Source organism: Lygodium microphyllum, chromosome 26, assembly GCF_053477565.2.
Source record: "Lygodium microphyllum isolate KBCC chromosome 26, Lygodium_microphyllum_v1.1.10, whole genome shotgun sequence".
Classification (NCBI taxonomy): domain Eukaryota; kingdom Viridiplantae; phylum Streptophyta; class Polypodiopsida; order Schizaeales; family Lygodiaceae; genus Lygodium; species Lygodium microphyllum.
Genome location: NC_141160.1, coordinates 118,111,463 through 118,134,411, shown reverse-complemented (window position 1 = coordinate 118,134,411; position 22,949 = coordinate 118,111,463). Strand labels below are relative to the sequence as shown.

The window sequence follows — 22,949 nt, the reverse complement described above, 5'->3', positions numbered from 1 at the left end:
AGCCTCGTGTCAATCTATCCTCTGCTACTCTTCTCAAAGTGGGTCTCAATGTGGTACTCAACAAGCCATTATTGTTCTCCTTGTGTTCTACATTCTATACAGATCACATACAAGATGATGAGATGCTCATAGCATCTCTAAGCTTGTGAAAAAAATCATGTACAACCTGAATATGGGATTCTTTTGAACTTTTCTTACCTTCTTTCTTCGTACTGTCCTTGAACTTCCTGAAAAGGCAAAGGTGCCAAGTTCTCAAAATGATCCTTCACCACATCCAGTCAAATAAATATGTAGAATGACACTTACATAATATTCTTACCTTTGCTGACTGGAGCTCTTTCAATAGGCTCTCAGTAGGCTTAACAATTGTTTGTGACACATGTGATGCCTGTCTACAACCACTTTATTAGAACTTCAAATTTAACAAAACTTACTGTTCTTAAAAATGAGTCTGACAACTTAAATCAATATGAGGCAAAGTAAGTGGCTTACATATAGATCAAGCAGCTTGGAGATTTCATACTGAACTTTTCCTAGCATGCTGAAGAGAATTCCTTCAATTAAGAACAAGAATGTTTCAGTTCATTAAACATCTCCATGCTGAAGCAATAGAAAAACTCTAAAAGAAACCATTAGAAGTCACATAAGATGATGCAGACCAGTTTCCCCATTGCCAACCCTTTCAAACATCTCCATCATGTATGATGCCAAGTCCTGAATTGACCTTGAAAAATCTGCTCAAAGGCAAGACAGCCAGGATTGAGATGCCTCCCTATGACAGCTAAACTAACAGCTGCTTCCTAAATTGTGACTGCAAATTAAAGAAGTTAACAGCCATACCAAAAGCCGCACCAGATACTGCTTGAGCAACAGCAAAAAGACCATCGTAACGGTCCTGCATGTCCTCTAAATCCTGGTAATTAAGATTGATAAAAGTGAACATTTTAAGGGGAAAACAATTCAAGCAGAGTTTAAATGTACATCTTTAAAGCTGACCAAACAAATACCTATGTGAGCACGAACTTGTATGGATGGCAGTGAATGATGCACTCAAGAATGTAACATGCAATCTTGTGCAAGAAGGCTACAAGGCTACTAATGAGCACAAGCTTCTTCTCATAATGTACCGTGGACAATATCAACTAGAAAAATAAAACACGGAGTGACTGTCACAAACATTCAGAACCCTCCACCCCCCTTTTCCTTTGGAAGAGAAAATCCCAGAGTATATTAACCAAGTGTAAAGTGGAAGCACAAAAAATAACCATGGAAGAATTTTCCATAACAACAGTCATCTAATAACTACATCGGCATCAGCAGCATGGACCAGCATAGAAATGCAGGCAAAGGTAGCACATGTGGGCTACCCTTGTGTTTCGCCACCAGGGCAAGTCGATCTTTGCCATGATGCTCTGTGGCATGTCTTTGGAAAAAACAGACAGCTGCTTCCCCCGATCTGGTGCACGAGGTGATCTAAAGGAGGTTAGGAGGGAAGCACCCATCATTAGGTCCACCTTGGCATATGGTAAGAGATGAATCAATATCACCATAATAAATTTCTATTCATTGGTGTAACCATCAAGTAGCTTAAATAAAGTGGAACTACCTTGCCACAATCACTGTCTATTCCTGAGGCATTGAGGAGGGGGGCAAGAAAGTTTAGCATCCATTGCTGCTGTATCTTTCCCTTGTGTGTGGTGATTTAGAGCCAAGGGCTCAAATGTTGGATAGATAGTGCCCCCCCCACACACCCACTGAGATGTGTGTGTGTGATTTGTGGGCTGGTTGCATCTAGACCATGGTTTGGTCAATCAAATCTATCATCTCTTGCTTATAGATCGTTATTGGCTAGTGGCCAAGGTCAATGTTGTTTGGGGCTTACACAAGAGCAAGGAATGTTGGAAATCAACTATTATGGAAGGATGGCTTACTAAGACCCCATTCAAATGCAAAGTCTTCCTTTGGAGAATGCTAATAGGTGGTCTGCCCCTCGCCTCCACCTTCTCTCAAATGGTAACTTCTTTTGTACTACCAATATGGAATCTTCCCATCATAAATTCATCTCCTGCAAACTAGCCAAGAAGATCTAGTTCATGATGTCTAACATTTGCAGGGCTATGGTGGGACCTTCCCTTCATCCAACAAATTGGGTCTTCAGCAAGGTAAAATATCCTACTCCAGTACAACCACACATGAAAATGTTATTTCATTTTCTTAGATTTTGGGGCTGTTGACACAATTGGGTCAACCAAAATGCTTTCATCTTTCATTCTACCTTCGGGGTTCAAAGTCATATTGCTAGGTTGAAAGGTCTTCTTCGTTGGCAATTGGATCTTGTTCAGCATGCTTGTTTTCTCCCTTAGGAGGATTTAGTCCCTTAGCATACAATAGTCTCTTCCGTTGAACTGCCATGGCTCTTGTATTTCTTGTGTGATTACTAATATAATTACCCATTAAGGGGAGGGTTTTGGGGGGGGATATCTAAGAGCTTTGTAACTAGGGGGAGGGGGATGTGTAAGGGCTTTGTAGTTATACCATGGCGTTGCTGCTAGAAACACCTTTATCAAGAGTAGTAGTGACTCTAAGCCGTGCTTGGTTTCCACTCCATGTGTGATTTCCTATACCCAGTGGTGAACCCTCACATGTGCGACATCACAAGGGTGTAGACTTGGGATGTGCCTATGTTATACCATTTCTTTCATTGAATAATACAAGAGTATACCTTGCTCTCACATATCATGTTACCTTTTTGTGCCATGTCGAGTAAGTGATTGAGTGCAGGTGCATTACACTTGGTATCAAAGCAACTCTTACTTGGAGTTAAAAAGTGCTCACGGAGGCAAGAGAGAATATCCATCGCCCCAAGATTGTGTCATGACAACCCACATCGTCACACTCCACATCACAACGCCTCGCGTCGTGTCGCTCCACATCGTTGGGGAAAAGGCGCCCGTATATTACTACACTAACAGTATCCGCACACCTCTACACTACAAGTGGTGGGTGCCCATCACTCTCACTTCATTCTTTATTCTTTCAGTGACATTTGAATAAAGGGAAAGATCACACATTATGACTGTTGGAGTTCCCACATCTTGTGTCTCTCTCTCTCTCTTGCTCTTGCTCCTTCTACCATAGCTCTTACTTTTACTTGCGTGCTTCCACTCCGAGCTCACTTCCTTCAACTGATATCAAAGCCAACCATTCGAGGAGCTTCTTCATCCTTTGCTTCAGCCCGGATTCAAAGCCTCAACTCAAGGTTTCATGGCAGCCACTGTTTTTTTCTCTCGAGGTATGCATTGAACCTTTTCTTCTTCTGGCTTGTTCCAGCTTGCTCCGCGCTTGTTGAGAAACTTACCAAGACTTATTTGAGCCTTGTTCAGTGTTTATTGAGCTAAGGAGCAGCCACTTTATCCATTTTGAGTGGATACAGAGTATGCTATAGAAGTCATGGACAACTATGGCAACTTGACAGCACTGTCGTATTTTGGTCATAACTTTTGCATACGGTATCGAATTTAGGTATTCTAGAGCCAGAAACGAAGAGCACAACGAGATCTGCAAATCTAGGCACTCACAAAGTGACTCTGCGTAGTGTTTTGTTCTTTGTTTCACACAAAACAGAACTGTTCTAATTTGGATAGCAAACAGTAAATTCCATAATGTATGTTTGATGCTCCAGGGATGCTATTTTGGTGCCCACATGGTATGTTTATGCTTTTGGGCTAATTTAAACACACATTTTCAAAGATTTCATTGCTGTAATAACAAGACTGAATGTCATTTATCTGGGAAAAGTTGAGCTCACTTTTGACTGTCATATCCATGCTGTTCATAGTGGACAGCAAGTAGTTATCTAATAAAGATTATGCTCATTATGCTTTGAAGCTACTCAGGTACCAAATATTGAATGTACCGATACTTCGGTTGTCATGTATGCCTATGGATAAATTTGTAACATGCTCCTAAGCTAAGATTGGAGCTTGGATGCTTTGACATTGGCCATCATTTCTATCCTTGGATGCTAGGTGGACACTACAATCAAAATCTTGCAAACTACTTGGGTTCAATGTTTCCAAATGTATGCTCTATGGATCTTGGATACTCCGATGTCATTCACATGATATTTTGAGCTTTGTTTGCACATTTGGCATTCGATTTCTGCTTCAATGGGAGCTACTCGACTTGATGTACAGAGCCACATTGGCACTTGGATGTACTACAGAGCATTTGGTTTATGCAATTGAGCTTGAGCTTATTACAATGAGATAGTGGGCCTCATTGTGACATGTACATGCTCTCTTGATATTTATTGGATGCAGTTATCCTATCGTGGGCTGATTTGATCTCTTAACTTGGACCTAATACTTATGTTTGTCAGGTGTTGTCTATGGTATTTATATGCTTCTAGGTTATGTATTGAGCCTTTGCTCAGTGGGTTATGCATTTGGCAATTCTCTTCATTTATCCTTAAGACTTCCCCTATGCATAACGTCTATGCCTATTGCATGTATGGTTTATGACACCTTGCAGTAATTACACATCATCATCATCATGTTTAACATTGCCCAATAGTTTTTGTCAGAAGAACCATGTTTTGGGTTCCAACTCACCAAAACAAAAAAACAACCCACATTTTTTACTCTCAAAAACGTTTCGTACTTTAAGAAATGTTTCATAAGCTTCAAATTCAAAGAAACGTGTTTCTTAGCTGCTATGATGTTGTCTCTTTTGGTGATTCCTCATGAAAGATTACCCGTGGGAATCTTGTTATTGCATGTGGTGCTAAGTCTAGTACCCTCTATCATTTGCTTGTATTTGGGTCACTTGACCATGTTTTGGCTATGGCTACAGTTCCACATGTATCTCTTTGGTATCGTCGCCTTGGGCATATGTCTTTGAAAGAAATGAAAATGCTTACCAATTTGCAGTATCTTCCACCCCTAAACTATAAGTGTTTTGAGTTTTATGATCATTGTTTATATGGCAAGCAAACACGTAGTACATATAAGAAGTCTCGCATAAAGAACATGGGTGAGCTTTTGGCTCTTATTCATTTGAATGTATGCGGTTTCATGCCCTGTTAGTCACTAGGTGGTACAAAATACTTTGTCACATTCATTGATGATTACTCACATAAGGTCTGTGCCTTTTTTGTTAAGCAGAAATCGGATGTCTTGTCTACCTTTTAGCATTGGCTTGCTCTTGTTGAGAACCAGTCTCAGTATAGGCTGAAATGCCTAAGGCGAGATAATGGAGATGCGTATGTCTCAAAAGCTTTTGAGCAATTTTGCGATGAGCGAGGTATTAAGCGTCAGTTGACCGCCCCTTGTACTCCTCCCCAAAATGATATTGCCAAATGCATGAATAGGATGATTCAGAAGAGATTCTACAGTATGCTTAGCCAAGCATGCTTACCCCAATACTTTAAACTGAGGCAATTACTACTATCGTACACTTGATAGGTCCCCTTGCACTACTATTGATCGCCAAGTTGTAGAGAAGGTATGGATTGGAAAACCTTCATCATATGCTCATTTGCGCGTCTTTGGTTATGAGGCATTCTACCATGTTCCCAAGGACAAGCACAATAAGTTGGATCCTAAGTCCGTGAAATGCATCTTTCTTGGTTATGGGAGTGTAGGTGAGATGGGCTATCGCCTATGGGATCCACAAGCTTACAAGGTTATCCTTAGCCATTGTGTCATTTTCCATGAGAAAAATATGCATAAGCAACCTGAGCAGATGGTTGAGGTACACAGGGTGATCTTTCAAGAGGAGCCTCTTGCTCCCGTATAGCTAGTTGAACAACCTGCAGCAATAACTGATGCTCCAATGGCCCAAGCCCCACCTATTGTGCAGGATCATCTTGCTTTGAGACGCTCTACTAGAGCTAGACATCAGCTTGAGTGCTTTACGCTCTCCATGGATTACGTTGTGGTAGCAGATGTACCTGCGCCTCTCTCTTATGATAAGACCATGCACAGAGATAATAGTCACTCATGGGATAGGGCTATGCAGTTGGAGTTTGACTCCTTTACAAACTAACCATACGTGGGATTTGGTTCCTTTTCCTAGTGGCAAAAAGACACTGACATGCAAGTGGATATACAAGCTAAAAAGTATCCCTGGACGTGCCAAGTCCACTTATAAGGTCAGATTGGTAGCTAAGGGTTTCAAGCAGGAATATGGTGTTAACTTCAATGAAGTTTTTTCTCCTGTGATCAAAATAACGACCCTTCACTTTGGAACTCGCATCGGTTGCTCAGCTAGATCTAGACCTTTATCAGATGGATGTAAAAATGGCTTTTTTACATGGAGACTTCTATAATGAGATTATATACAGCAACCTTAGGGCTTTGAAAAAAAGGTAAGGAATACCTAGTGTGCAAGTTGAGAGAGAGCATTTATGGCCTTAAGCAGACACCTAGGGAATGGTACCACAAGTTTAATACTTTTATGCATTCACAAGGATATGGCCGTAATTGTATGGATCTACCTTTCTACACAAAGAAGGCTCATGATGGCAATCTTATGATTTTAGTATTGCTAGGAAAACTGATGATGAGTTTGATACCTTGAAAACTCAACTTAAGAAGAGCTTGGAGATGAAGAACATGGGATAGACCTCGCATATTCTAAGGGTACACATCATGCACGATCGCTCTATGAAGAATGAATGATTGATCTTTCAGGAGAATGCCCATACACAATCCCATGAATATGGTATTCAACATGCATCTCTTGTTAGAGCTGAATTCAAGTACTTGCAATCTTTGTTGAAACATACTTTGACCTTACAATAGGCTAGGGATACATTTGAAGACTCGGTCACTAAGCACTTATATAGAATGGTTGATATTGGGCAACCAAACTCCAAAGTCATCATTTAATTAATTTTTAAAATTAAATAATCCTAAAAATTTATTTTTTCACTTCTGACCTTGCCCAAAATTAAATGTGCCTATCCTTAATTAAATTGGCTAGACAATTTGCAACTTGGAGTGGTCCCCAACCTTTGTTGACCCCTAGACTAATATTAATTAATTAATGCTACTCCCTAGTGTCACCTCCAACACTTATTGGCTAAATAACTGTCTTAGGGTCAAAACTGACACCAACTAACCCCCAAAGCAAGCTAGCATAACTTATCACAACTTTTGTCTTTGACCTTGGGGTCCTTGGCCTTTTAGCATGAAATAACTACCATGTGCAACAATTTACTGCAAAAGATAGCCATCTGGGGCCTCAGCAAGCAAGGGACAGAAAGGAGCTAGACACCTAGGGAATGGTACCACAAGTTTAATGCTTTTATGCATTCACAAGGATATGACCGTAATGCTATGGATCTACCTTTCTACACAAAGAAGGCTCATGATGGCAATCTTATGATTTTAGTATTGCTAGGAAAACTGATGATGAGTTTGATACCTTGAAAACTCAGCTTAAGAAGAGCTTGGAGATGAAGAACATGGGATAGACCTCGCATATTCTAAGAGTACACATCATGCACGATCGCTCTATGAAGAATGAATGATTGATCTTTCAAGAGAATGCCCATACACAATCCCATGAATATGGTATTCAACATGCATCTCTTGTTAGAGCTGAATTCAAGTACTTGCAATCTTTGTTGAAACATACTTTGACCTTACAATAGGCTAGGGATACATTTGAAGACTCGGTCACTAAGCACTTATATAGAATGGTTGATATTGGGCAACCAAACTCCAAAGTCATCACATGCATTAACATTTAATTGTAATTTGTATTGCATTAATTCCTAATTCTAGTTTCCATTAACAACCCTAGTATGGTGTCACATGGATGTGAAATTTTGAGATGTTTTAGTCTTGTTGATAACATTTGATTAAGTTATTACTCAAATGTGCAAGGTTATTTAGCACATGTGATGCACATGGTAGTTATTTAATGCTAAAAGGTCAAGGACCCCAAGGTCAAAGACAAAAGTTGTGATAAGTTATGCTAGCTTGCTTTGGGGGTTAGTTGGTGTCAATTTTGACCCTAAGACAGTTATTTAGCCAATAAGTGTTGGAGGTGACACTAGGGAGTAGCATTAATTAATTAATTAATATTAGTCTAGGGGTCAACAAAGGTTGGGGACCACTCCAAGTTGCAAATAGTCTAGCCAATTTAATTAAGGATAGGCACATTTAATTTTGGGCAAGGTCAGAAGTGATAAAATGAATTTTTAGGATTATTTAATTTTAAAAATTAATTAAATGGTTGGATAATGCTAAAATGGGTTTAGAAGGCTACAACTTGGCAAAAATGTCTATGAAAACTGAAAAAAGGTTTTTGGGCTGGGTCTCAGTCATTCAGTTAGTTTATAGCTTGGGAAAGAGAGAGAGAGAGAGAGAGAGAGAGAGAGAGAGAGAGAGAGAGAGAGAGAGAGCTAGTAGTCCATTTTCTGATCAGAGAACAACAATTTGCTGCAAAAGATAGCCATCTGGGGCCTCAGCAAGCAAGGGACAGAAAGGAGCCACCTTCCAAGGGCTAGCAACAGCATTGCTAATCAAGTGACTGCATTTTGGAGGTATTTGGCAATAGATGACTGCATTTAGTCACCTATTGCCATTTAGTTAGTTTACATCTTGGGGAGGGGGGGGGGGGGGAGGGGGAGAGAGAGAGCTACTAGTCCATTTTCTGATCAGAGAACAGCAATTTGCTGCAAAAGACAGCCATTTGGGGGCATAAGCAAGCAAGGGACAGCAAGGAGCCACCTTCCACGGGCTGGCAACAACATTGCTGATCAAGTGACAGCATTTTGGAGGTGTTTGGCAGTAGGTGACCACATTAAATGCAGACTGGAGCAGACAGCAATCAGAATTTAGGGTTTTTGTATAAAGAAAATCAGATTTCTCTCTCATCTTGGCTTTCTCTCACCTTCTCCAACCCATTCTCAAGAGATCTTAGCATTTCTCAGCCATTTGGAGCAAATCTCAGCCAAATTTGGTGGACAACAGAGAGATCTCTATTGTAAACCCTAAATTTTTGCAAAAATTAGGGTTTGGTCGCAACCTCAAGACCTGTGCCAATTGGTAAAGGCATCGTATACTAAATTTGAAATTAGGGTTTGACACACACTCAAGACCCGTGCCAATTGGTGAAGGCATCGTACACTAAATTCAACACCTGAAATTTGTGTAATTGTCAGTAAATTCAGATGCCACCACATTCGTTGTAATTTGGGGCAGCATTTGACTAGTTGGAGGTTCCATTTGTGCAAGTCCTAGGTGAAAAATCAAGGGGCAATTGGCCCGAATGGATTGCTAATTGTTGCTACAGCAAAGAGGCTTTGGAATAGCAAAGGAGAGTGTAAATCTCAACTTGCACTCATTTCATAGCAATCAAGTTAAAGAAATACCAAAAGGGGGGCTAGTTTTGGGGCCAACAGGATGTCCAATTTCCGAGATTATTAAGGTAATTTGTGCATTTTGAGACATGTTCATTTGCTAATTGCTGTAATTAAGTGCTTAATCAAGGAATTACCACCCTTTCCAAGAAGGAAGGGTGATTTCACATGGCTTTATTTGTATTTATTGGCACTTATTTCACATGGTAGGACAAATGCTCTAAAATCCCCTGAAAATAGGTCACATTGTGGGCATTCTTCACTCTCATTATTTCTGCCGTGCTCCATTGACAGCAGGTTTGCCCCTGCATCTACAATCTATTCAAATACCTAGGATTCATGAGGCTTCCTCGATTGCTGCCTGTTGAAAGACAAAATGGCATGCTCTAATCCCATGTCAATAGACGGTAGGGTTTGCGGGAAGAAACACAGCATGCACAGCAAACATTGAGACAAAGAAACTCAAAAACACTGAAGAAGGTGATGAAAAAAGAATTATGAGCACTGAATCATACTAAATGAATCATGTTGATACAATGAAGTGGAGCTCAAAGATGATTGTACTGTCCTAGCTGATCAAGTAGTAGCACCTAAAAGAGATCTGCATTGTGAAGGGAGCAAATCGCAATCCTTCGAGCAAAGGTATCGATGACAAGAAAAAAGGCTTGGTCTATGGAGGGAACGAAACACAATCCTTCGAGCAGTGGAACGTCGAAGTAGGCATTGGAAGATGAAGGACAATAGTAGAGGGAGTGAAACACAGTCCTCCAAAGCTGTCAAAGATGAAGGATATGCTGAAACCTCTTTGGGACAATGGCTGCCATCAAGGCCACTGCTGGGCAGCCCTTCAAGAGTGAAGAAAACACAAAAACGAAGGTACCTAATGTAGGTCTAATAAATAGGTGGTAACCTGCTGCAAATGGCATAAATTTGCTGCAAATGCAGCCTTCATAAAGTGCTGATGTGGCTGGGCACTATCACCTAGGTGTTGAGCTGGCAACAAGAGCTCGAAACAAACAATAGTGATCATATTGATTTGCTGTACTAATCTAGGGGGGAGTGAAACCAGCAAACACAGCAATGGAGATGAAGAAGAACAATCACCAAGCTGTGTGGACTCAAAATGCAGCAATCTAGTGTCTAGAGATGATGGCAATGTGAAGTAGACCCCCAAAATGAAATCATATGCCAATAAGGTGTCACAATCAATTGGACAGCACCACGAACTAAGATATCCGTCAAGGTAGGGGTTTGGACCGCAATGGTAGAGGGCTGACACTGAAGGTGTGATGGGGGGATAATGAAGAATGAATGAGAGAGTAAGTATAGGGTGAAGATGGAGGAATGCCCATGTCCTATTTATAGGCACATGAGTCACTGAACTATCTACGGTGGCACCCCGTCTCTCTCAGGTGGTGCCTTGACCCTAATAAACGATACAAGTAAAGCATTTTTGCGGTTGTAAATGGAAACCCAAATAAGAATTGGAATAATGGAGCGGATTGCAAAGCACTAGGCCATGGAAGCCACTAGACTCGAAAGTAGGTGGGGGAAACCTCCATAGAGCATTGTGGTGGTCTCCAAGAGGGCTTATCACCTCATGAGGTCTTAGAGCCTCCTTTTCCTTGCAAGGTCTTGGTGTGCATCGTATGCATCTTATTGCCTTGGGCATAAAACTCTGATAACCAATGCAGAATGATCTCTGTTGCCCAAAACGGTGAGGTGGCACAAGGAGTGTGCTCTGATGCAATAGGGAGCAAAGGTTGATAATGACAACAATTCGAGGTGAATGACTATTCTTGCTAGAGTAGGAGCACCCAATCTCCGTCCTATCTTTGGAGAAGCCATAGCACTGGTGTATCAAACTTATAAAGGGAGGGTGAAAGGGAGAAGAAGATAATGGTATCTCCCAAATCATGCGACAAAAACAATCTAGAATTTGAAAATGTTGCTGATCCCACAACCTTTCTTCACCTTCTCTAACAAAGAGGATCTTTAGCTCTTTGAGGACCTCTGCTATGATACCATGCTGAAAGACAAAAAGAAACTTAGAAACACTAAAGAAGAAGATGAATGAAGAATGATGAACGCTGAATCATATTGAATGAATCATGCTAATATGATGGAGCGGAGCTCAGAGATTACAACACTTTCTTGGCTGATCAGGCAGCATCACTTAGAAGGGATTAGCACTGTGAAGGAAGCGAGATGCAATCCTTCAAGCAAAGGTGTCGATGACAAGGAAAAGGGCTGCTCTATGGAGGGAGTAAAATGAAATCTTTTTGAGTAGAGAAATGTTGGAGTAGGCAGTGGAAGATGAAGGACAGCAATAGAGGGAGCAAAACACTATCCTCAAGAGCTATCGGAGATGAAGGATATGTTAAACCTCTCCAGGATGATAACTGCTATGAAGGCGACTGTTGGGCAGCCTTTCAAGAGTGAAGAAAACATGAAAATGTAGGTATCTAAAGCTTTAATGTAGGGTTGATAAAGAGGGTATAACCAACTATAGACATCCTAAATCTATTGCAAACGTAGCCTCCATAAATTGGCTCATGGCTAGGAATTGTTGCTTGGGTGCTAGGGTGCTAGCAAGAGCTAGAAACGCACAATAACGATGAGGATCATCTACTGTACCAATCCACGAAGGAGTGAAACTAGCAAACACAACAATGGAGATTATGAAGAACAAGCTACTAGGCTGTATGGACTCAAAACACAACAATTTGGAGTATCTAGAGCTGATTGTGATGTGAAAAAGACCTCCAGAATGAAATTGATTGCCAATAAGACGTCATGATCAGCTGGATAGCACCACGAACTAAGACATTCACCAAGGTAGTGTTAGAGAGTCATTCCCTGTACAGCCGTGGGCAGAGCAATACGGCAGCAGCGCAGTTGCAGAGGATGCCACGTCAGCTGGTTGGACAAGGTGCCACGTGGCACAGTTTGCTGCAATCGACCAGTTTTCTGCAGCCGGCTGCATTAAATGCAGTCGACCTGGTGCTGGGAATTTCCTATTTTTTGACTATTTAGCCAGTTTGTGGCACACTCCAGCATTCATTATTTCAGATTCCAATCTTGAGATCCGTTGGCTGAGACAGACAGTCCTCGGGCTGACGGAGATCGAGGTCATCAAGTCCGAGACATGTGTAGATATTTCCTCTGCCCCCTTGTGTATTTCTGCACTCTTATACAGCATACTACACCCCAGATTTTCTGCGTTTACACTGTCTCTTTTTCTCTCTCTCTTCTCTTTGTGTTCACTCTCTCTCAGTCTTTGTCCTACGCTTCCGCATCGCTGCACTCTGACAGGTAGAGGGCTGAGGGTGGAGGTGTGATGAGGGGATGATGAAGAATGAATGAGAGTAAGTGCAGAGTGAAGAGGGACAGCACCACAAACTGAGATATCCGCCAAGGCGATATGAATAAGACCTCCAAAATGAAATTGCTTGTCAGTAAGATGTTACGATCAGCTCGATAGCACCACGAATTGAGATATATGCCGAGGTAGAAGATAGCAATGGTAGAGGCTAGAGGTGTAATGGGGAGGTGATGAAGAATGAATGAGAGAGTAAGTGTAGAGTGAAGATGGATAAATGCACATGCCCTATTTATAGGCACATGAGTCGTTGGACTATCTAGGGTGGCACCCCAACTCTCTCATGTGGCGCCCGGACCCAATAAATGATACAAATAAATACTTTTTGGAGCTGTAAATGGAAATGAAAATAGGAATTAATGGAATAAAATGCACTTAATGACTTTGATATCTCAACACTGCCTATACTAGCAACATCTACGTTAGCTGCCAGCAAATCTAATCACGCTCTCGTTTATGTTTTCCTTAGAGAATGGGCCAAATGCCATCCAATAGGAAGGTTTTAGTGCTTCAACTGTTATGAAAGGTTCCTTACTTTCATGCTTTGGAGTAGTAGAAACCCAATTTTGTAATGGGATCATTGTATAAAATCTTCTCCAAGATCATCCCTAATAGGCTTTACAAAATCTTTCCAAAGTTGATTCACCCAAGGCAACATGGTTGCTTTGAGGGATGGAACACTCTGCACAATATCTTCAATGCTCAATGGGGGATTGATTATACTACAACTTTTGTTCAAGAGGTTATTTATGATTCATTTGAATATTTAAAAAGCTTTTGATCATAATAGTTGGCCCATCAATGTCTTCATGGGTTTTGGCCCTCAAATGACCTCTCTTATTGATACAAACAGCTCTGATAGAATGGCGAACGTAGTGCTTAAAGGGGGAGTAATTGAAGAGATTGCTCTCACTCTCACCCTTCCTAAGAGATGCCCCCTTAGCCTTTTGTTGTTTACATTGCTAACTCATCCGATGCTCTCTCTACTACATAAGCCAGTGAAACTGTAGGTAATTTGGCTCGTTCTAGTGGGGCAAAGCTTCTTGGTCAGATTCATTATGCCTCTCAAGGTTGAAAAGACTAATTTGGATAGAACAAAGACCACTTAGCCAATTAGAGACTATTTAGTTTGGCCTCTGGCCTGTGAACATTAATGCAAAGACCAGTATGCTTTGTGTTGGCAAGGTGGGATAGTTTCTCAAGAGATATCGGTAGACACTTGGGATATCCCATTGGATCAAAGGTGGCCCCTTGAGTGTAGCTTGATTAGACATCTTTACACATTCATGACAAGTTTATGTATTGGAAGTTTCAAGGCGTCTCTACATGTGCACCTCAAAGTTGCACTAACAATGATGATCAATATAATTTACCTTTGCTTCCTCGGAGACAAAAGTCCTTGGGGGAATTGATGCAGCCCATGCATTATGCTATGGGAAAAATTAGGGAAATTGTTTAGGTCAAGTATGGGTCTCTTGGCATCATGTTATGACACCAAAGGCATATGAGCAGATAGCCATAAAATTGCTTTGTTGGATGTCAGGATTCATATGACAGCTTTGTGGATGGCCCTTTTACAAAAAAGTCCCCTCTCATCACTTATATATAGAGAGACTTGCATGCTTTATGTTAGCAAGGTGGGATAGTTTCTCAAGAGAGATTAGTAGACACTTGGGATATCCCATTGGATCAGATGTGGCCCCTTGAGTGTTGCTTGATTGGATATCTTCACATATTTCATGACAAGTTTATGTATTGGAAGTTTCGGGGCGTCTCTACATGTGCACCTCAAAAGTTGCACCGACAATGATGATCAATATGATTCCTTACTTCTTGCCTTTGATTCCTTGGAGACAAAAGTCCTTGTAGGAATTGATGCAGCCTATGCTTTATGCTATGGGAAAAATTAGAGAATTTGTTTAGATCAAGTATGACTCTCTTGGCATCATGTTACCACACCAAAAGCATATGGGCAAGGAGCACAAAGTTGCTTTGTTGGATGTCAACATTCATATGATAGCTTTATGGATGGCCCTTTTACAATTCTTATATTAGCAATAGCCCTGGCGACACATTGCCATGGCAAGTTGATATTTCACAATACCATACACACAAATAGCTCGCAAATGAAACCAACAGCTAAGGTCTTTTTTTTTTCTTGGGGGGGGAGGGGCTTAAGTTGCTACGCCAAACACATACCATACACACAAGAGGAAGCTCACTCAAGAACACAAGAAGAAGAGAGATGGAGGCCAAAACATTTTCTTGCTAGTTTTTTATTCTTCTTCCACACACAATACAATATACACAAAGTACAGATAAGATACAATATATAGGAAAGTGGCCTACTAAGTCAAACAGTGCATAATTGACTATATTAATTGACTGGCGCTATAACTATGCTAACTATAGGTAGGTGCAACAAACTAAATATAATAAGTGATAAGTCAAAGGCCATGTAAGGATCATAATAACCATTGATGTGCTAAATGTAGACATGTGAACCCATCTAGCTAAGCGGTCCATCATCAATGTCTGCACATGTTGAGCTTGCCATCTCAGCATTCCACCTCAAGCTCAACTATATCTCTACAACTTCAAGTAAGCTTTGAAACTTTCGAAGCTTCTCTACATCCAATGCCTTTGTGAAAATGTCAGCTATCTGATCCTATCTATTAACATATATCAAGTCAATCTCTCCTGCAAGTACCTTCTCTCTCACAAAGTCATAATGCACCTCAATGTGTTTTGTCCTAGCATAGAACACTAAGTTTCTAGCTAGTTGTATGTTACTCATGTTGTCACAATGAATGACAACTGGACCATCTCCCTGCACATCCAAATCACCCAATAACTTTTACAACCAATACCACCTCACATGCTGCCATAGCACGACCTCTGTACTCAATAAAGCAACTGTAGGTTGCTTTTTGCTACTCCATGTAACTACTGCACTACTAAGGAAAAATATAAATCCACTAGTAGATCTGTTAGACATGCTACCAGTCCAATCTGCATCTGTGTATCCAAACACCTATATATCCTTATCTGCCTCATTAAAAAAAGTCCATTATGCAAAGTGAACTTCACATACCTCAATATGTGTCTAACTGCATCCAAGTGAAGCTTTCTAAACATCTACATAAATTGACTGACAATGCCAATAACATAGCTCAAGTTTGGCCTTGTGATAGTTATATAAATTAAACTTTCTACTATTCCTAAACATAGTAGGGTCTTCTATCTCATCCCCAACTTCACATTTTTCTCCAATGGCACTAAAAAAGGCTTACACGCTGTCATACCATACTTGGATAGCATATCCAAGCCATACTACCTTTGGCACAGCCATATACCATCATTACATCTAATCATCTCAATACCAAGAAAGTACCTCAGCTCACCCAAATCCTTCATCTCAATTTTTTCTTCAAAAAGTCCTTAACTTCAACAATCCCACTATCGTTGTCACCTGTAATAATCAAATCATCCACACAGATGACTATAATGACCAAATCTCCATCTCCCTTTCTCACATAAAGTGAGTGCTCGGCACCAAAAATATACAAGTCAATGTTAACAAGATACTCTCCAATCTTGTCAAACCATACTCTAGGTGCTTGCTTCAACCCATAGAGCACCTTCTTTAACCTGCACACATATATGCGATGCTCTAAATCCTCAACCTGTTGGCTACTCCATATACACATCTTCTTGCAATTCACCATACAAGAAGGTATTCTTGACATCCATTTGCTACAAACTCCAACCTTTGGCTACTACCAAAGCAATCAAGCGTCTAATAGTTGCCATCCTAGCAACTGGACTAAATGTCTCTTTATAATCTATGCTATATGTTTGAGCATAGCCTTTTGCAACTAACCTAGCCTTATATCTGCTAATAGAACCATCTGCATTATGCTTGATTTTGTAAACCCACTTACAGCCAATAGCTTTCTTGCCCTTAGGCAATGGTACCAAATCCCAAGTCTTATTGGCTTCTAATACAGCTATCTCCTCTTCCATTGTTGCATCCCAATGAGCATGACCAACAGCATCCTTAAAACAAGCGGACTCAATATCCTTAACCACCTTTATCATATAAGCATAACGCTGAGTTGCATAACCTTCAAAACTAAATCCTTTAACAGGGTATCTGACCCTACTAGACCTGTGTGCCACTGGATCACTCAGTGTAGCCTTTACATTACCATGTACTCTCTGTATACCTCGTGTCCTACAGGAAAGAGCATTTGGTTTGTAAGCTGAAACACACCTTATACGAGCTGAAACAAGCCCCTAGACAATGGTACAAAAAGTTTAATACCTTCATGCTCAGCCATGGTTTTAAACGCAGTCATACAGATCACTATTTATACACTAAAAAGGCTGATAATGGAAGTCTTATTGTACTGGTCTTATAAATGGATGACATACTTTGAATGCTCTTAAAAGGGAGCTAAGTTCAGCCTTCTCTATGAAAGATTTAGGGGCAACTAAACACATTTTGGGTATGCGCATTAAAAGAGATAGAGGGTAGCACTTGTTGTTTCTCTCACAAGATAAGTACATTAGCAAAGTACTTGACAGGTTTAATATGGCTGATGCTAAGCCCCTTGGTGTGCCTTTATCACCACATACAAAGCTTAGCAAAGCTGATTGCCCAAAGGATGATGCAGCTGCTAGTGCTATGAAGAGCATACCTTATGCATCAACTTATGGATCTTTAATGTATACTATGATTACGACTCGCCTTGACATTGCTCATGCAATGGGAGTTATTAGCAAACTCGTATCTAATCCTAGCAAGCCACATTGGAAAGCAGTGAAATGTATTTTTAGATACTTAAAAGGTACACAAGAGAAGTGTATATACTATGGAAAGGGTACGCTAGAGTTGCAGGGATTCTATGATTCGGACATGGCAGAAGATCTTGATACTAGAAAATCTACTAGTGGGTATGTCTTTATTTTGGCTGGTGATACTATCTCTTGGTGTTCAAGGTTGCAAAAAATTGTGGCACTAAGTACTACAGAGAGATTGAATATATTTCAACCACAATGGCTTCTAAGAAAGCTATTTGGCTTGGCCTCTGGTCAAGGTTTTTGGTCTTTCTTCACGTACTCCAATGCTTGGATGTGATAGCCAGAGTACAATATGTATGGCCAAGAATGCCACGTTTCACGCATGTACCAAATACATAGATGTTCGATACCATTTTATTCGACGGGTCTTGGATGATGATCTCATCACACTAACTAAGATCAAAACCCAAGATAACCGTGTAGATATTCGCACTAAGAGTCTTGCAAAGGCTCAACATAAGCACTACATCCGATTAGTGGGAGTTGATTAGCTTAAAGGTACCGCTTTGGGCCTTTAAGTGGAAGGTTGTTGGGTGTAAAGTGCCTTCGTCTTCGTGTAAAGTCATACGAGTGTGAACACACCCTTATTTGTACCCTAACACATAAATACATTCTTTATTCTTTTTGTACCATCGTAATCTGGTACACTCATCTTTGAGTTCACACACTCTCTCTTAACACTGTTGCTCCACTTCTGACTTGACTCCCATTGCGTACTCTTCCCTTCACCTACTTAGTCAAACAGTGCATAACTGACTATACTAATCGATTGGCGATATAACTATGCCAGCTGTAGGTAGGTGTAACAAACTAACTATAATAAGTGATAAGTTAGTGGCCATGTGAGGATCATAATCGATTGGCGCTATAACTATGCCAGCTGTAGGTAGGTGTAACAAACTAACTATAATAAGTGATAAGTTAGTGGCCATGTGAGGATCATAATGACTACTGACGTGCTAAGTGTAGACCTGCAAACCCATCTAGCCAAGCGGTCCAGCATCAATGTCCGCACATGTTGAGCTTGCCATCTGAACAGCGCGTTGGGCTGTAGAGAGAGAGGAGACTTTTGCAAGCACACAAAGCTAAAGCTGAATGACAAAGACTGAAAGATTGAGTGATGATAAGTGAGATGAAAGGACAAAGCTTAGAGCCTCAATATAAACCTTTGAGCCTTATTTAGTGCTAGGTGGTGTAAAAGGTGTTCATAGCAGCTGTGCCAGCACACATCATGTGTGCACTCATCTAATACACGCAATGGGTGTGCATGCTGTGAGTGAGCTGAATACACACAACAGCATGGCTGGCATGGAATAATGCAAGGCAAGACTGGTAACTTGATCTGTTTTGCAAGGGCTGATTGCCCTTTTATACAAGTAAATGCTGCCAGTCCACTCTGGATTGGCTATCTGCCCCTCCAGGCTGCTACAATCGTATCAAATAGCTCTACCTTATTGTCACCCAGCTGTTCCGAATGACCCTGCTGCAGAAAGCAGTTTCGCATCTCCATTTATGCACTCTCCTCTGACCTTGAGTTTTGACTGCATTAACAGTCCAACTAATTTTTATTAGAGTAGTTACTGCGCAACACTTAAACCCATTTATAAGGCAGTAGGTAGTCATATTGAGGGAGTTGAAACTAGGTGCATGAAGCCAGACAGTATTTTTGCCATGAAGAAACAGACTCTAGTGTAATTCAGATAGAGTCTCTACATTCTATAGTTAGAATTCTCTGAGGACGAAGATGGGGCCTTTCTTGCTGCATGTAACACAGGCACCTTCTTCCATCTTGGGACTCCCTGTATGGTTTGTCATTATAGAGCCTGAGGTCAGATCTCTTCACAAGCCTTTGTACTAGTAGGTATTCACCCTAGAGAGTGGCCAGCTTGGGAGATATCTATCCCTATGTGTATTCTATTTCACAAGTCAAACTCATATCAATGTCTTTTACACTAGTGATGAGCTCAATGATAGGGTAACAGTATTAGATCTAGCTGCAGGCTGAAAGAGCTAACAATCGGTGCACTTAAAACCTATAAGCTCTTATATTCAGTGTTCGCTTTGCATGCTAAGACCATAGGCTCCCTGTGCAAACTGCCAGCACCAAGACTGTAGCACCGAAATCTGATTCTGCAGAAGGCCATCGGGCAAAATTGTAAGACTCACAAATTCACCATCTCCGTGCCCTGCCATTCTCTTATTACCAACCTGTTCATCTTTACAGTCTGCACTTGCACCATCCTTATTGCAGCTTCATCTTCCAACGAAAGGAAGTTATCACTCTCTCCCGGACAGGTAGAAGCAAGTTTGTGTAGCACAACTGGTGCGCACACTTCTACCAACCGATTGAAATTCGCGAATTTGCATTACATTCGGGTTGGGGTCACGTGCATGATAGGAAATGAACGTACCCGTATGCCTGCTTTCAATTCATCTGGTATCTCTGCTGGTTGGAGATGATCCACGGCTTGAACATCCCTTGATGCACGCTTGGTAAACGTGAATTCACGGATCTTTTTGAAGGAAGACTTCATATCCTTTAGCTGTGCGAAGTGCTAAAGCTGCATCAGCAGCGACGGACAGGAGGTTATGTATGGTTGAAGCTGGATTCAGTAAGGATCTCTTCGATGGGAAAATGATACAGGCTCCTAGCAAGCACGCAAGAGGGAGAGCAAGAGCCTGTCGAAAGGTCGATGTGGAAGGCAGACGGAGGTGGAGAGTGTGTGTGTGTGTGTGTGTGTGTGTGTGTGAACTTCAATGGCTGTAAAGGAGGGAGCTGAGGGGGAGGCAAATGAAGGTGGAAGGGAATGTTTTGCAAGTTGAGAGAGAAAGAGAAAGAGAGAGAGAGAGAGAGAGAGAGAGAGAGAGAGCGTATGTAACGAGTGTGTGTGTGTGTGTGTGTGAACTCTTGTGGCGACAGACTGACTGATTTGGTTTCTTCGAGCAACGTGTTATTAATGGCGATGAGGAGGATGTGAAGAAAGAAGATGCGATGAGGAGAGGATATTTATCCTTTCATTGACTTGACATGAGAGAGAGAGAGAGACAGACAGACAGACAGATTGTCCAGACTTGTTGTGCAAAGCCTTTGACCAGCCGCTAGCAGGCTAAGGCCCTTTTGCCTTCCAAGACCCGCGTCGGCTGCACGTATCCTCTTTCCGTGTGAGATCTTTGATGGATGTCCCCAAGTCCCCTCCCCTTCTTTGACCACCATGCCTAACACCTCCTGAGTCCTCACCTAACCACCCTCTTGCCTTTTCTTTCCTATGAAACTTCCCCCCCCCCAAGGACTCCCATTTGGCTCCACCCCACCCGCGTCCATGTGTCACCATAGCACTCTTCACATCAAACATTTTTAACTGCCTCGTACAAAACCCCTTTAACCCTGCATTGCTCCGAAGGGATCTTCTTACCCAAACTATACATTTTTGTCATTTCCACAATCGAAATTTCTCTCAAGTTCAAGGTTTTGAACGATCTTCTTTAAATTCTTGGGGGTTTTCTTGAACCTTTTGCAGTTCATTTCGCATTAAACCTTGGTTTTCTATCAACACTTCCTATGACTTCACTGATTTGGGCATTTTTACAAATGTTTTATGTTGGATAAATGCGGCCACTTATTTAGGCTTAGAAGCATAAGGTGATTTCTAGTCCCCCCACCTCCAAAAAAAGGGACCATCTCTGGTCAAAAGTTTTGTCAAAAACCCTAAAACTACCATCTTCATAAGGAAAGTATGGGTCTCTACAAAAAATTTTGTAAACATATGCATGAGATAAGTTCTCTCCCAAGTTGAGGACTCTCTTGTCTAATGGTGATGATCAATTTTTAAGGGAGGTTTTTGAAAAATAAATGTTTTCTTATTATCCCCTTTTGCTTTAGTCTAAATGATGTGACAACTTCCCCTTTACTTCTCAAGCTCGAAACAATGGCTCGCTAGTTCCCAACATCCCCAAATGTCTTCAATCTTGAGTCAAATAATAAGCTTTTGCAATACTCGCTTGCAAGATGTAGCATCAAGAAGCACCCCAACATTGTCACCAAGCCTTTGGATATATTGATTTCCAAGAATCGTCCATCTATGGAGAATGTAATAAAGTAGCTAAATTGATTCGTGGTAACTATCATTGGTATAGCTCATTCACAAGGCCCTTCTACTACTAACCAAATCTACTTCTACAAGTAGATTTTATCTCACTACAAAGGAGGCCCAAACATCTTTATACACAAATGTCTTCTCCAAAGGAGGCCATGTGAGGTCTCCTGCATCGGTTGTTAACATATCAATGCAAGATAGAGAGGGCCTCTTACATTTGTAGATCAATATCATTACATGGGGAGCATGCCACTATCTTCTCAATTGTCCATCCTTCAAAGGATGTATCAAATCCACCCATCAACTCTACTGCTTCACAAAGTGTGCTTAGTTATCGGTCCTTTAAAAAAGGATGTCCTTTGTTAGACATGTTATGTACCACTTTGGCAACACTACCTCTGAGGGCATGCTATTATCATGTTTATTGTGCACTCTTGGTTATAGTTATTGAATTAGTCCAACTTGACCATAGCAAATAGCACATGTGTTTGTTCAACTTCTCCCTCTCCTCTTTTTATTCTTTCCACAAAACTAGTTGATTTCTCTTCATATTATCTATTCATTTTCTTTCGAAGGAGACACACATAATCTCTCTCTCTCTCTCTCTCTCTCTCTCTCTCTCTCTCTCTCTCTCTCATGTTTGTGTGTGTATATAGCGTTCACTCAAGGCAATCAGCCTACTCACCCTAGTGCATCCTTATTTGTCAAACAAATGATTTTTTAAAATTGAGCATCTAACAAAGGTGCAAGCCATGACATTTGATTGGTAAAAGGTGAAATTTTTGACATATTTATTGTTGAATATGAGACTTGTGGCCCAATGGTAGGCAATTCAATGTGAAAGCAACCAAGCACAATGTTCTTAAAGGAGGTCTACAAGGAAAGTATTCCAAAGTAAGTCTTAACGTTGAAGTGGTCATTTTATCTCCTTAAGTTTCACAATCTTTATTCATAGCAAATTATCATAGGGGGAACAAACTTCAAATGTATGAATGCATGAAAATGAAGTTTTTGAAGTAAGTGTAGGTGTTCTATTGAGCAAACTAACTGAGCTAAGTGTTTTCTACACTCTACCAAGTTTATGGAACTAACTTATCCAAATCTGTATCCCTTTTATAGACTTTTCTTTTGTATTGTGTTTTTACTCGTCTTTTGATGGGAATTTCTTCAATAGGATTATCTTGCATTCCACCCAAAGATAATCACACCACAGAGCCACCTAGTTGTGGGA

General features: G+C 40.9%; 1 protein-coding gene across 2 annotated transcripts in view; it reads right to left on the bottom strand.

Moving 5' to 3' along the window:
- LOC148013740 (uncharacterized protein At2g33490-like) overlaps window positions 1-20,688 on the bottom strand; it is a 47,370-nt gene extending 26,682 nt beyond the window's left edge. Inside the window, exons 1-6 of one of the 2 annotated variants that reach the window (XM_087668040.1) lie at window positions 20,036-20,688; window positions 841-913; window positions 660-734; window positions 493-554; window positions 320-388; window positions 199-227 (exon numbers count right to left, since the gene is read on the bottom strand). In XM_087668040.1, the coding sequence (XP_087524166.1) occupies window positions 199-227; window positions 320-388; window positions 493-554; window positions 660-734; window positions 841-913; window positions 20,036-20,158 (431 nt within the window). In that variant the 5' untranslated portion in view covers window positions 20,159-20,688. Of the gene's footprint in view, window positions 1-198; window positions 228-319; window positions 393-492; window positions 555-659; window positions 735-840; window positions 914-20,035 lie in introns of those variants that run through there. The other variant, XM_087668041.1, reaches the window with a different exon arrangement.
- Between the last annotated feature and the right edge of the window lie 2,261 nt (window positions 20,689-22,949).